This window comes from Herpailurus yagouaroundi, unplaced genomic scaffold, assembly GCF_014898765.1.
Source record: "Herpailurus yagouaroundi ecotype Mexico unplaced genomic scaffold, PumYag 162436, whole genome shotgun sequence".
NCBI classification, from domain to species: domain Eukaryota; kingdom Metazoa; phylum Chordata; class Mammalia; order Carnivora; family Felidae; genus Herpailurus; species Herpailurus yagouaroundi.
Genome location: NW_024423164.1, coordinates 93,243 through 109,583, shown reverse-complemented (window position 1 = coordinate 109,583; position 16,341 = coordinate 93,243). Strand labels below are relative to the sequence as shown.

Genomic DNA, 16,341 nt, shown 5'->3' with positions numbered 1-16,341 from the left:
ACTTGATTACCAGTTGTGGGGAAGAGAACATTAGGAGATTTATCTATCTATCTATCTATCTATCTATCTATCTATCTATCTGTCAATTTATAAGGATGGCTCTTCATAAAGTGAATGTCTACTTAGGTATGATTTTGAAAACCAAATGAGTCTATAGGACCCTCTGTGGAACACATATTGGCAATTTGATCATTGCCAGTACTCAATGTACAAATAAATTTTAGTTCAAGAGCATGTACTTCTAAGACATTGTGTGGAACTCAGGGTATATCTGATAAAAAATGATTATGAATATGGGGAAAGTAGATTCTAAGGATAACCTACATAAGCAGTCAACCATAATATAACTAGAATGGATTACTTTTGCAATGGGATTCTATTAGAACGTTATGTAAGTTCAAAATTAGAGGTTAATTTTAAAGAAACAAAATTTAATGAGAATTTTTTTCGTATCATGGTGGATGATTTGAGGAAGAGCATGTTTAATTAAACCAGGCATAAAAGGCAATAAATAGGGTCCTTTAAACAAGCTGAAATGGAGTGCTAAGTTCTCTGAAAAGCTTTTTTCGTTGGTCGTATTTATTTAGTGTCTAATTCATATCAGAATTCTTTCATTTGACCGTACAGGTACTGCTAGTATTACTTTCACAGTTATCATTCTCAATGGAGATCTTTTTCCTTTTAAATGTAAAAGAGAGGCAGGGTTTGAGGGACAGACTTTTCCTGAGGTAATAGTTGCAAGTTTGAAAGAGCCAGGGGAAGAAGGAAAGGGCTACTGTGGATACTGAGTACAAAAATAAAGTGATTGCCTAGGGTCAAATTTAAATAAGGTGTGGATACCAGCGTCCTTCTCCACCAGGCTCCCTGAAGGAGGACTGTGGAAGTGTTGAAGGAGAGACTTTCACTGGAAAATTTCCTGCAGCTACCATTCATGTCATGTGTGACAGCAAAACATCTGGTGTTATTTAGTTCTCTGGGTTCCATGTCCCAGAGACCTCAACTCATCTATTACCTCATAACATGGTTTTCAAACTGGGCTTCATGGAGTCCCTCAGGCCACGCTGTCAAACATCGCCTCCAATAAATTCCATACACTTATTGGGCTTTCTTTTCAGCGTTTTGGAAAGAAAATGCTCTGCTTAAAATAAATTTAGCTGCCAAAAATAGTTCATTATTTGCAATACTTTTAAAAAAGGAATTTTGATCTTTGCCTTAATCAACAACTTCTGCCATTATATTTTACTCCACACCCTTTCTCTAGGCCTCTGACCCCTTGTTCTCCTAATGCATTAGAGAAGTCATAACATTAGTCTTCAACAAAATGATTAAAGTGGTAATCTTGCCGATATCTGTGGCAGTTTTATTGATTTAACTGTAGAGCTGTTCATTCCTTATGTTATAAGGTTTCATAATTCATAAAGATACTGAATGACCTGTGTGAATCCGCATAAAGATTCTTGTTGTTTTAGTAAAGCCCTACAAATCCAAAATAGTTTTAAAGTTCCGTATCCCATTAATTGAGTTTAGTCTCATTCCTACGATGTAGGTCTTTTACGACTTGAAAGCATCATAAAAATAGTCATATAGTGAACAAGGTTTATGCACAAGGAATTTTTCATAAGTTCATAAGATATATATATATCAGATTATATATAATAACTATAATAATATATATATATAATAATATATTAATAATATAATAATAATAATTATTATAATTATCTGTGGGCTCAGAAAACTACCTGAAAACACATGAAAACATTTATGGGGATTTTAAATTTAAATTTTGAAGAAAAATCTTTACTTACAGTTACTCTCCCTATTTATCCCATTTCTTCATAGTTGCTCTGAAATCCAATTTAGCTCTTACAAGAAATTTTAGTTCATTTGGATAAAAACAAAGTTGATTCTTCTTATGGTTTTTAAACTGCCATAAAAAAGCCCTTAAAATATTTATTCACATAACAGTTTCTCCTCCCTTTGCCGTAAGCTTGACCTTTTAAGCTTTAAAACTTTAAAGTAAATATAAGTTAAGAAAAAACAATTTTTTTAAGTTCAGGAGATTTGATTTTTTTGTTGTTGTTGTTTATTCACTTTTGCTTTTTTTCTGTATCTGGAAATGGACCTGGAATGTCCCACTTTTTACATATTAAAACTCAGTACAGCTCAAAACATGAATCCAAGTTTAATGCGTTATAATTATAACCTATCTGGATTATCTATCTCTTACTGGTTCAGTGAGATGCTATAGAAGAAAGTCAGGATAGAAATGCAGTATCTGTGGCTTTCTCCTAGAGATTCACAGTTCATATCAGCAAAAAAGGAAAACCCAGGGTAAAGAGAACTGTTTAATTTAAATGCAGCAATTTTCAACTTGACCACTGAAATGTTTTTTTGTTAAAATTCTGTTTAACACTTATTAGAATCCAACAAACTAATGTTTAAAAGATCGTCCTTTGGAACTACTTCTCTGGTAGTATATAGTTTTCATTTGTTGGAAGAAAAATGCCCTGCATTGGATCACATTAAAAATAAATCATCTAATAAGTTTCAGAGTTAATTTATTTCTCATTACTTCATGATCTCAACACTTCATCAAATATGTTTATGTCGCTGACAAAGCCTTATTCCAAAAGTGAGCTTTTTAATGCTTATCTCTCACTTTTAATACAGTATTAGTTAAAATTAGAAATGTTAAATCTGTGGAGAAGGTCCATAAATGCTTTAATGCATATAATTATTCCCAAGGCTTTTATTTTGGTTGAATAGGTAAACTATAGGTACAGGTTCTTATATAAATAAGTTTATTTACTTTTTAAATAGAATGTATGTCTGAAAGTACAATGAAATTCTGGCACCAACTACTTGGAGTTGGGCCCAACTCCTCCAGTTAAAGGCTTAGTCCTTCACAAGACTGCTCTCATTTCAGACATCAGCTGCAAGTTCAGGGCCCCCCGGTTACTACTGACAAGCTGGCTACAATTTTGGAGGTTCCTACAACCCCCCGGGTTCTACTGGAACAGCTCAGAGAACTTAGGGAAAGCACTATATGGTTGACCTTTGAGCAACATGAGTTTAACTGTGTGGGTCCACTTATACACAGATTTGTTTCGATAAATATAGTACTGTAAGCATATTTTTCTTCCTTATGATTTTCTTAGAATTTTCCTTTGTTTAGCTTACTTTATTGTAAGAATATACAATATAATATACACAGGGTACAAAATGTGTGTTAATCAACTGTTTATGTTATCTGTAAGACTTCTAGTCAATAGTAGGCTATTAGTAGTTAAGTTTTGGGGAAGTCAACATTATACAAGTATTTTCAACTGCACTGGGAGTCACCATCCCTACCTCCCATGCTGTTCAGGGTCAACTGGACTTATAAGTAGAGTTTTATTATAGCAAAATGATATAGATCAGAAGTAGCCATAATAAGAGACACATAGGCAAGCTCTGGGAGGGTCCCAGTCATAAGGCTTCCATGTTCTCTCCCCAAGAAGCCAGGAGGCACCACCCTGTCTACACATCAGTGTGTACTTATCTGCCAGAAAGCTCATGTGAGTTTTGTACCCAGAGTTTTTATTGGGGCTTAATACTGTAGGCATGATTAATCAATTCTTTGGCACATGGTTAAGCTCAATCTACCCACCAAGAGATTGGGTGGATATCATGTGGCTTAAAACCCTGACTCTCTAAACTTGTTTTGTCTTTGTGGTGTAACCAGCACCACGTCCTGAGTCATCTCTTTAACATAAACTCACCTATAGTTCCAAGAAGCCACCATGAATAAGAAAGATTCAGAAAATGTCAGGACTTGAAGGCTACCTCCCAGGAATCAAAGACAAAGAACAGCCACATCCCTTATTATACAGCAGAAAGCTTTAGAGTTGGCAATAAGAAATGGTCTTGATAAAAAACTTGTGTGTAGCTGTACCTAAATGAATCTGAATGTGCCTAGTCATTGGGTAACTCCCAGTATCAGAATAAAAACAGCAACAGAACCCCACAACTATTAACACTGATGTTAAAACTTCCTGAGAAAATCTATAAGCACCTAGCAGATATGAAGACATAGGCCTTCATATGTATATAAGTAAATACAAATAAAATTAAAGGAGCATTCCATTGTAGTTATATAAATTTTCCTGAACACTTCATCATGAAAATTTTAATTACCCAATGTAGATTTATAACTTTACATCTACTGGATGTATGAGCTTGAATGGAACATTTGATTAGGGGAGTTTGGCTATAGACAATAATTTGGTTTTTCCATGTTACTGAGTTATCAGTCCTCAATATATAATTGCAAAAGAATGTTATTTGAGAACTTTCAATGATTTTTTCAATATTTTTAAACCCACAAGGATAATAAAGTCCTAGCTAATTTTTTCTCATTCCTAACTGCAATCATGTACATATAATATACATTAAAGTCGCAGAGATTTTTGAGGTTGCTTTTGAGATTGATTCAGAAGTTTTAGAGTGCCAGAGTTGCTCATTCACACAACTGTAAATCAAACCCAACCAGTATCTTCCATGTGCTTTTAAAGGGAATTCTTTATCAGCAGTACACCTTTCAGCAACACAATATAGTAATTGTGAAGGTTGTTGAAAGCTATTTTATCTGCTCATTCATAATTCAAATGAAAGAGGTGATTGGATATATCTCAAAGGCAATATGTCCTACGGCTGCCACTTTAAGCCTGCTGGTGTTTTGTATTTATTTCAGTCTGAAAGAGCAATCAGAACAGATATAGGATACAAAAAATATGATCAAAAGTCAGGAGTTTGATTTTCCATGTGTCAAATGCAGTGTTGAAGTGCTGAAAGCTTTAATACCATAATTGTGAAGTCATTTATTTTATTCTAGCATTCCTCAGAAGGCATAAATTGCTACAAGATGCTATCAGTTTATTTAGTCTTAAAATGCATCAAATGTTTCTGTCTTTCCATCCCCTATGATTGTTTGGTGTTAATTGCCCTCAAAAATGATCTTAGCAGAGAAGGCAAGGGAATGCTTATCTAGCAATTTACTAGTAGCATTAAGGATTTTAATTGTGCTAGATAAACATGACAGGCAATTATTGAGTGTTGTTTCATACTAGAAAATAAAAATGGAATGCTAGGCATTATAGTCTTTTGCAGTTTTGTCTTTATGTCAATGCCTAATTTATATCTGTTAACAATTTAATAGGTTGAATTTTATTTGGGAGATGTTTTCTAGAATATGCTATTGGAAGATCAGACATAAAAGTTTTATATCTGCTTACTTCATAATACAATGTGAATCAGTCAGAAGTCATACATGTTAAGTCTCACTAATGCCATAATACTTCAACAGATAAAATGGAAAGAAAGAATTTCCATTTATCTGTTACTTTGTGAAGTAGTGACATGAACAATCATGTGATTCTCTTTTCAACTCTGAGTACTAAATAACAAAAGGTTAAAAGTTTACTTTTGTAGTCATTTTGAAGGTGGGTAAATGCAAGTCTTCTCGAAATATTTCAATAATTTATTACCTTTATAACAAGAAATAAAGAAGGGTACTATATCATAATAAAGGGGACAGTCTGAGAATCATATCTAACAATCATAAATATTTATGCCCCTGACATGATAGCACCCAAATATATAAAACAACTACAAACATAAAGTAACTCATTGATAATAATACACTGATAGTAGCACACTTTACCATCCCATTACATCAATGGACATATCATCTAAACATAAACAGGAAGACAGTGGCTTCGAATGACACACTGGACCACATGAACTTAACAGATGTTTTCAGAAAATTCCATCTAAAACAGCAGAATACACATTCTTTTCAAGTTCACATAGGTCATTCTCTAGAACAGATCAGATATCTGTATATACTAATATACAGATATACTAATATCTGATTAGTTTACAAAGCAAGCCTTAACAAATACAAAAAGATTGATGTCATACCATGCACGTTTTCTGACCACAGCACCTTCTACCTACCGTGAGTGGGTAGAAGTCCACCCAAGAAAAAAAAAATCTGAAATACCACAAATATATGGAGGTTAAACAATGTTCTACTAAACAATGAATGGGTCAACCAGGAAATAAAAGAAGAAATTTTTAAAAATACATGTAAACAAATGAAAATGAAAACACAATGGTCCAAAGCCTTTGGGATGCAGCAAAAGTGGTCCTAACAGGGAAGTATATAGTAGTACAGACCTACCTTAAGAAGCAAGAAAAATCTCAAATAAACAACCTAACCTTATACTTAAAAGGGTTAGAAAAAGAACAAACACAAAGCCTAAACCAAGCAGAAGGAAGGAAATAATAAATATTAGAGTAGAATTAAATGATAAAAATAACAACAATAACAACAAAACAATAGAACAGATTAATGAAACTAGGAGTGGGTCTTTGAAAAAACTTACTAAAATTGATACACCTGTATCAAAAAGGAAAAACTTATCAAAAAGAGAAAGTACCCAAGTCAATAAAATCACAATTGAGAGAAGATAACTAACAATGCCACAGAAATACAAATAATTATACAAAATGCTATGAAAAATTATATGCCAACGGATTGGACAACCTTGAATAAATGGATAAATTCCTAGAAATATATGAACAGCCAAAATGAAAACAGGAAGAAATAGAAAACTTGAACATACCAATAACCAGCCAAATAATTGAATCAGTAACCAAAAAACTCCCAATAAACAAAGTCCAGGAGCATGGACTCACAGGCAAATTCTTCCAGACATTTAAAGAAGAGTTGATACCTTTTCTTTTCAAACTATTCCCAAAAACAGAAAAGGAAGGAAAACTTCCAGACTCCTTCTTTGAGGTCAACATTACCCTGATACCAAAACCAGATAAAGACTCCACTAAAAAAGAGAACAGTAAGCCAATATCCCTGATGAACAGGGATGCAGAAATTCTCAATACCAGACCAGTAAGCCAAATTCAACACTCAGCATTATATACTACATTAATAAAAGAAAGGATAAAAGCCATATGATTCTCTCGATAGATGCAGAAAAAGCATTTGACAAAGAACAACATCCATTCATGATAAAAACTCTCAACAAAGTTGGGATACAGGGAACATAATATAATAAAGGCCATATATGAAAAACCCACAGGTAATATCATCCTAAATGGGGAAAAACTGAGAGCTTTTTGTCTACAGTCAGGAACACTGGGGATGTCCACTCTCCTCACTGTTACTTAACATAGTACTGGAAATCTTAACCATAGCAATCAGACAACAAAAATAAATAAAAAGCATCCAGATCAGTAAGGAAGACGTAAAACTTACACTATTTGCAGATGACATGGTACTCTATATAGAAAACCAGAAAGACTCCACCAAAAATTGCTAGAACTGATACAAGAATTCAGTAAAGTCGCAGGATACAAAATTAATGTACAGAAATCTGTTGCATTTCTGTACACCAATAATGAAGCAGAAGAGAGAAAAATTAAGGAATCATTCCCATTTACAAGTGCACCAAAAACAACATGATACCTAGGAATAAACCTAACCAAAGAAGTTAAAGACCTATACTCTGAAAAATATAAAACACCAATGAAAGGAATTCATGAGGACACAAAGCAGTGAAAAAACAGTCCGTGCTCATGGATTGGAGGAACAAATATTATTAAAATGTCTATACTACCCAAAGCAATCTACTCATTCAATGAAATCCCTATCAAAATAGCATCAACATTTGTCACAGAGCTAGAACAAACAATCCTAAAACTTGTATGGAACCACAATAGACCCTGAATAGCCAAAGCAATCTTGAAAATCAAATCTGGAGGCATCACAAAACCAGATTTCAAGTTATATTACACAGCTTTAGTGATCAAAGCAGTATGGTACTGGTACAAAAACAGACACATAAATCAATGGAACAGAAAAGAAAACCCAGAAATGAACCTACAACTATATGGTCAACTAATCTTCAACAAAGCAGGAAAGAATATCCAATGGGAAAAAGACAGTCTTTTCTTTATTATTTTTTTTAATGTTTATTTTTGAGACAGAGACAGAGCATGAATAGGGGAGGGGCAGAGAGAGAGGGAGACACAGAATCTGAAACGGGCTCCAGCCTCTGAGCTGTCAGCACAGAGTCCAACGCGGGGCTCGAACTCACGGACCGTGAGATCATGACCTGAGCCGAAGTCGGGCACTTAACCGACTGAGCCACCCAGGCGCCCCAAGATGCCAGGCGCCCCTTTTGCCTTTTCAACAAATGGCATTGGGAAAACTGGACCATTTTCTTATACCATACACAAAAATAAATTCAAAGTGGATTAAAAACATAAATGTGAGACATAAAACCATAAAAATCTTCAAGGAAAACATAGGCAGCTATTTCTTTGACATCAGCCATAGCAACGTCTTTATGGATATGTCTCCTGAGACAAGGGAAACAAAAGCAAAAATAAACTATTGGAACTACACCAAAATAAAAAGCTTCTGTACAGTGAAGGAAACAACAATTCTAAAAGGCAACCTGTGGAATGAGAGAAGATATTTGCAAATGGCATATCTGATAAAGGGTTAGTATCCAAAATCTATAAAAACTTATCAAACTCAACACCTAAAAAATGAATAATCCAGTTAAAAATGGACAGGAGATGTGAATAGACATTTTTCCAAAGAAGACATACAGATGACCAACAGACACATGAGAAGATGCTCAACATCACTGATCATCAGGGAAATACAGATCAAAACTATAATAAGATATTACCTCACACCTGTCAGAATCGCTAAAATCAACAACACAACAAACCAACAAGTATTGGTGAGGATATGGCGAAAAAAAAGAATCCTCTTGCCTTGTTGGTGGGAATGCAAACTGGTGCAGCCACTCTGGAAAACAGTATGGAGGTTCCTCAAAAAAGTGAAAAATAGAACTGTAAAATCCAGCAGTTGCACTACTATGTGTTTACACAAGGAATACAAAAATACGAATTCACAGGGATACATGCACCCCAATGTTTATAGCAACATTATTTACAATAGCCAAATTATGAATGAGTATAGGGGGAAAAAAGAGAGGCAAACCAAGAAGCAGACCCTTAACTATAGAGAACAAACTGATGGTTACCAGTAGGGAGATAGGTTAAATTGCTGGTGGGGATTAAGGAGGGCACTTGTGTTGAGCACTGGGTATTGTATGGAAGTGTTGAATCACTGTATTTTATACCTGAATCAATATTAGATTGTATGTTAATTAACTGAAACTTAAATAAAAACTTTAAAAGTATAAAATAATTTATTACCTTTGAAATACTAGCATGCTTTGCCAAAGCTATTGATAACATTTAGAAATATTTGGTATTTTAAAAAAATTGTGCTTTTACAAGCATTAAACAATTTGGTCACAGAATACCATTGATTTGGAAATGACTTTAGGCATTTCTACAGTTTGATTTTATTTCATAACCTATTACTTTGAAATATAAAATGAATTATTACTGGCCCTTTTGAGAGTTCCATTTTTAAGCATCTCCTACTGGTTTAGATAAATTTAATTTCTAAGCTATGCTATATGAAAGGCAGAATGAGATTTAAAATTTGTTTCAGTTCAAAATAGTGAGATGGGCTTGTTTCCCTACCTCAAACCATAATCAAAGTCAAAGATTTAAGTAGACACTGCAATCTATTTGAAGAATAGTTACACTTTTCAAAATTTTGGTAAACACTGTCATAAGGTACTTTCATTTTTTATTAAACTTTCCTCTATATCATTATCAATAGTCCAGATGCCTTTTTCAGTATCAGAAGTACATTCAAAACTTAGCATTGGTGTCTTTTTTCTGTCTTTAGTGTTTCACAGCTGACAAAGCCCCAGCTGCCTCATCTGCCCTCTTGAAGGCTAGCTGAGACTAATTCCTACACTTCTGAAAATTCTTTCATTGCACCCTGCTCTTCATGCCAAATTTGTGATCCTATCTTTAAAAAGATTTTTTTTATACTTTACTTACAATTAGGTGGTACTTCTGATGCATCAAATTCTCTCCTAGGAATAGTCCCCCCCAAAATACATATGTTCACAAAAAGACATATTCTAGAAGGCTCATAGCAATCTTGTTAACAATAGCTGCACATTGAAAAACATCCATTCATGTCTTCTGCCTCAAAAAATTAAAGATAGAACTACCCTATGACCCAGCAATAGCCCTGCTAGGAATTTTCCCAAGGGATACAGGAGTGCTGATGCACAGGGGCACATATATGCCAATGTTTATAGCAGCACTTTCAACAGTAGCCAAATTATGGAAAGAGCCTAAATGTCCATCAACTGACGAATAGATAAATAAGATGTAGTTTATATATACAATGGAATACTACTTGGCAATGAGAAAGAATGAAATCTGGCCATTTGCAGCAATGTGGATGGAACTGGAGGGTATTATGCTAAGTGAAATAAGTCAGGTAGAGAAAGATACCATATGTTTTCATTCATATGTGGATCTTGAGAAACTTAACAGAAGACCATGGGGAGGGGAAGGGGGGGGAAGAAAAGTTAGAAGGAGAGAGGCAAACCATAAGAGACTCTTAAGGACTGAGAACAAAGTGAGGGTTGTTGGGGGTGGGGAAGAAGGGAAAGTGGGTGATGGGCATGGAGGAGGGCACTTGTTGGGATGAGCACTGGGTGTTGTATGGAAACCAATTTGATAATAAATTATATTTTTAAAAAATATCCACTCACCATCATTAGAATGTACGAATAAGCCATAATATTATAAACACAATAGAATATTATATATCAATTAAAATGAATAGCCTTATGGGGCGCCTGGGTGGCTCAGTCGGTTGAGCTTCCGACTTCGGCTCAGGTCATGATCTCAGTCTGTGAGTTCAAGCCCTGCGTCAGGCTCTGTGCTGACAGCTCAGAGCCTGGAGACTGCTTCAGATTCTGTGTCTCCCTCTCTCTCTGCCCCTCCCCCAGTCATGCTCTGTCTCTGTCTCAAAAATAAATAAACATTAAAAAATAAATAAATAGCCTTCAACAACATGCAAAAATATGGATCAATCTCATGCCACATTATAGAATGAAAGAAAGCTTGCACACATGGTTATTCACTGTATGACTCCATTTACGTAACATTTTTTAAAAGTACAATTCTGGGGGCGCCTGGGTGGCGCAGTCGGTTAAGCGTCCGACTTCAACCAGGTCACGATCTCACGGTCCGTGAGTTCGAGCCCCGCGTCGGGCTCTGGGCTGATGGCTCAGAGCCTGGAGCCTGTTTCCGATTCTGTGTCTCCCTCTCTCTCTGCCCCTCGCCTGTTCATGCTCTGTCTCTCTCTGTCCCAAAAATAAATAAAAAAAAACGTTGAAAAAAAAAATTAAAAAAAAAGTACAATTCTGCATTGTGAGAAATTAGGGTAGCTGCCATGTGAGAAGGGATAGTGATTGGAAGGGAGCACCAAAGAGGTTTCTGGATACATGTGTGTGTTCAATGAACTTCGTACTTTTGAAATTGTACAAAAGATGCACATTTGTGTATGGAGACTAAGTTTAAAACAGCTAATGTGTAACTTTGGCAAAAATACAGGGACTGTATGTAGAAAGATGTGTACAAATCTGCCTCTCCTCCAGATTCAACTGGTTCTGACTTGTCTTACAACAGCATTCCCTAATTTCAGTCCCACACACTCACACATTTATAAATGAGTACAAGGATGACTGGTGAAACTTAGATAAGCTCAATGGATTGTATCAGTCTCAGTATCTTGGTTGAAATTATACTATAGTTACTGTTGTAAGTAACTAGGAAAAGTAGACAAGGGACCTCTTGATATTATTTCTCATATTTCTTGCAATTGTATGTGAATCCACAATTACCTTGATAAAAGGATTTCAATAAAAAAACAATGGTGAGTAAACGCAAGAAAATACATTAAATTTCTAAAAGTGAGACCCTATCCCAACTGAACTGTATCATAATGTGGGGGATTGCTGGAAACCTGCAATTTTAGCATGTGTTCCACATAATTTGTGATAAAGCTAGGAAATACTGTGTAGTAACTGGCTAGCTTTTTAACACTGTCTCAACTGTAACTTTGGTTACAAGCTTCTAGATGAAATTTATCATACTGGTTTTTAGGTGGTCTTGTTTCGCTATAATGAAAGGTTCTCTTTTAACTCTACCTACAATAAAAAGAATGAAACACTTAGGAATAAATTTAACAAATGAAGTGTTAAGATGTGTACACTAAAAATTAGAAACCATCAGTGAAAGAAATGAAAGACCTAAATAAATGGAAAGAAATTCCATGTATCTGGATTATTAAGATGGCAATACTCCCAAATTGATCAAGCTGTTCAGCATAATTCCCATCAAAAACTTAGCTGCCATTTTGGGTAAGACTTGACAAGCTGATTCTAAGATGCATATGGAAATGCAAAGCGCCCAAAAGCTGAAACTATTTTAAAAAATAAGAGCAAAGGAGGAGGACTCACGCATTCTGACTTCAAAACTTCAAAACAAAGTTACAGTAATCAAGACAGTGTGGTATTGGCATAGAGATCAATAGAATGGCATTTAGAATTGAGATATAAACCCTTATATTTATGGTCAATTGATTTTCAACAAGGGTACCAAAATAATTCAATGTAGAAAAAATAGCCTTTTCAACAAATGGGCCTGGAATAACATGATAACCACATATAAAAGAATGAAGTTGGACCCCCCGCCACACACAGCTTTTCGTAACATATACAAAAATTAAGTGAACCGTATTCCTAAATATGAGAGCTAAAACTATAAAACTCTTAGAAGAAAACCTAGGTGTAAATCTTTATTACCTCAGATTAGGTAGTAGTTTTCTAGATGTGACCTCAGAGCCCAACAACCAAAGAAAAAAATAGGTAAATTAGACTCATTGACATTTAAAATTTCATTCTTCAAAGGACCCTAAAATTAAAAACACAAGTTTTGACAAATGTAGAATTTGGAACACGCATACCTTGCTAGTGGTATTATAAAATGGTACACTTTTGGAAAGCAGTTTGACAATTGCCTCAAAAAGTTAAATATAGAGTTACCATATGAGCCAGCATTCCACTTGTAGATATACACCCATGAGAATTAAAAACATGTTCAAACAGAAATTTATACACAAATGTTCATAGCATTATCCATAATATACAAAATAGGAAAATAACTAAAATATCAATCAACTGACGAATGGATAAGCAAAATATATCTATACAATGGATCATTATTCAGTCACAAAAAGGAACGACGTACTAACATATGCTATAACCTAGAGGAACCCTGAAAACACTATACTAAGTGAAATAAGCCAATCAGAAAGACCACATAATGTTTGATTTCATTTTATGAGATGTCCAGAATTGGTGCATTCTTAGGGATAGAAAATAGATGAGTGGTAGCCAGGGTGTCGAGGGAAAGGAAAATAGGAGATGGCTGCTAACGGGTATAGGGTTTCTCTTCGTGGTGATGAAAATGTTCTAAAATTAGATAGTCGTGACAGTTGTATGACCCACTGAATATATTAAAATCCAAAACGTGAGCTGACTTTTATGGTATGTGAATTTTCTCCATAAAAAAAAATGTATAAACCTACCTAGAGTTCCCTTGTACAAGTTGTTTATATTATCATTTTCAAAATCAAATCCTTGAAGTTGATGTAAAATGTTACAAGAACAATCCCTCTGCACATCAGAGTATTACACAGAACAGCCATGCATTTGACTCTCGACCAAGGGAAATTTTGCTTTCTCCACATTTTGGCCTGGAGAATACTAGTGATAAATTGATACTGTGAAATGCCAAGCTGGTAATAAGAGACTGTTCCAGGAAAATGCACCCATTTCTCAAATCACATCTGTAGATGATTAAGTTAATTGGCTGTGTGATTTGATGGAGCGAGTAATGGACTAGACCCCATCTCTTACTGTGTGCCCCCACACTTGTCAATTACCTTTCTGCATTTGTTAGAATATCTATCCAGTAGAAAATCAATACCTACCTGCCCGATACATTTATAAGATTTTTGAGACAATCAAATGAAAACAAGATGTAAAGTTGTTTTGAAATTGACAGCACTATAAAAATATGAGACATTATTTATTTAACATTCTTCACTCTCCTTCTCCGGATTTGATTTTCAAAGAAGGGAAAGCATAAGGTGCTAAGTTAAACGCTCCCTTTCAGATATTGATTGAGAGGCTCTGGCTTTCTTCTTGAGGAAGAACATTGCATGGACTCAAAAACTTGAACTTGCGTGACATTAACAGAGAGCATTTTATAGAAAACCGTTATAATTTTTTTAATGTATCATTCTGACAGCATGAGAATGATATAACAGCAGACAGGTTATTGTCAATTAAACACGAGCTGTCAGAAAGTCAGAAATGTTGAGGTATGGTGAGCATGAATCCTAAGCAGATCATATGGCAGCTGCTCAGCTGTTATTTTAACAGAGTCTCTGTACGTGTGTGTCATTTTCCTGCAGAATTTAATTTGAGTCCCTAACGACGGAGACATCTTTGCATTTGCATGTTGCTGTCAAGTCGAACTTGGACCTTCTAAGTGAGCTAGCATGGTGGGTGGTAGTGTGCAAGTGACATGTGGAGGAGATGGCTCTCATCTCATTTTCTTCCATTTAGGTTACATCGAAGAGGCTTGCATCATCCCTTGTCCCTCTGACTGCAAGCTTAGTGAGTGGTCCAACTGGTCACGGTGCAGCAAGTCCTGTGGGAGCGGTGTGAAGGTTCGGTCTAAATGGTTGCGTGAAAAACCATATAATGGAGGGAGGCCTTGCCCTAAATTGGACCATGTCAACCAGGTATTTTCTCCCATTGATTCTTATATTGAGAACACTGCATATTGTTTACAATCACTGTGATCTATTTTTTTCTTCAAATGGAGAAGAGTAAATAATAGCCCCTTTCAAATAAGAAATTTGACCCATTTTACCTTTAGAATGCCTGAGTTAATGTATGTATGCTATTAAAATACCAAATCAGATATATCATCTTTGCATCACATTTAGTACCCAGCATGTATATGCATATGAATATAATTAAATGGAAATTAAAACGACACCTACCTTTAAGATAATATCATAAAATTGTATCTAGCTGTGTGCTGAGAGCAAGATTGTCTCATTATTATACTTCCCTAGAATGTCAGAAAAGATATCTCAATTACCAACTACTTAAAATGAAAGCAAGTATATGGGTTGGGTCTAAAACTAGGAAATAGGTTTTGGATGTTCATTTAAATTTGTTTGATATAAAGTATGTTAAGAAAAAAAGAAATATAAAGATGACCTCAAAGTCAGTGTTACTATGTTACCTACCAATTTAGTCATTGACCTGTTCAATTTTATCTGGAACTTTATTTGATTTTGTATGCTCACTTCGTTGTCTGCTGTTCATAGTTGTTACTTGTGTTCTACTGGAGATATGAAGTAAAAAGGCTAATAGAGGGAATGGTGACAAATTCAAATGTAATATAAGATGTAGGCAGTTATTATCTTGTTTGACCTACATGTGAGTTAAAAAAGAATAAATTTAATATAGTATATGTAGATATTAAGGTATGAATTTATATTGTCAGAGTCAAATGAACTAAGTCATATATATGACAACCTTAAATATGTAGATAGGTTTCACGCATACACAGACCATCTAATTTTAATCTCCAAACACACTGCTTTCCAATACACGTACTTTACTTCCTAAATTAACTTAAATTATTAATGATAATAAAGGTATACTATAGGGTGCTCCCTTCAACTTGCTAAATGGAATGCTGCCCAATTCATGAATCAGATAATAAAGCCAATTAGATCTTCAAAAATAATAATGATGAAGTAAAAATAAATGTACACCCTAGAGAAAATAAATTTTGAATAAAGAAATTAAAGATGAACAAAATGGAGAATTACATGCTACAGGAAGTACTGCTCTGAAAAAAATGTTGGTTTTTCCCTTGGGTGAATTTGCTGCACGTTCCCTTAAAGGCATCCAAAGGCAAATAATACACTGCACTGCTGCCATCTACTGGTAATTGAGTTTCCCTGCCAGAGTGAATATTTGCAAAGAAGAAAATTCAGTTACCTGACCCTAATGAAACAGAATAACTGAAATGTAAGGTTTATAATGCAAAAGAATATTTTTTACAAGTTTTGAAATCTTAAATTTTCAATGGTAAATTTAAATTTTAATAACTTTTGATCCATGATTCTAATAAAGAGAAATTTGACATATGCACATAGGTTCAAAGTGTGTGTGTGTGTGTGTGTGTGTGTGTGTGTGTGTGTGTGTGCAGCCAGTCAGC

At 34.8% G+C, this 16,341-nt stretch overlaps 1 protein-coding gene across 1 annotated transcript in view; it reads left to right on the top strand.

The window, feature by feature from the left end:
• Positions 1–16,341, top strand: part of LOC121026764 (thrombospondin type-1 domain-containing protein 7A) — a 73,922-nt gene that overhangs the window by 12,704 nt on the left and 44,877 nt on the right. The window contains exon 4 of the mRNA XM_040469537.1: positions 14,664–14,842. Within this exon, the coding sequence (XP_040325471.1) occupies positions 14,664–14,842 (179 nt within the window). The remainder of the gene's footprint in view (positions 1–14,663; positions 14,843–16,341) is intronic.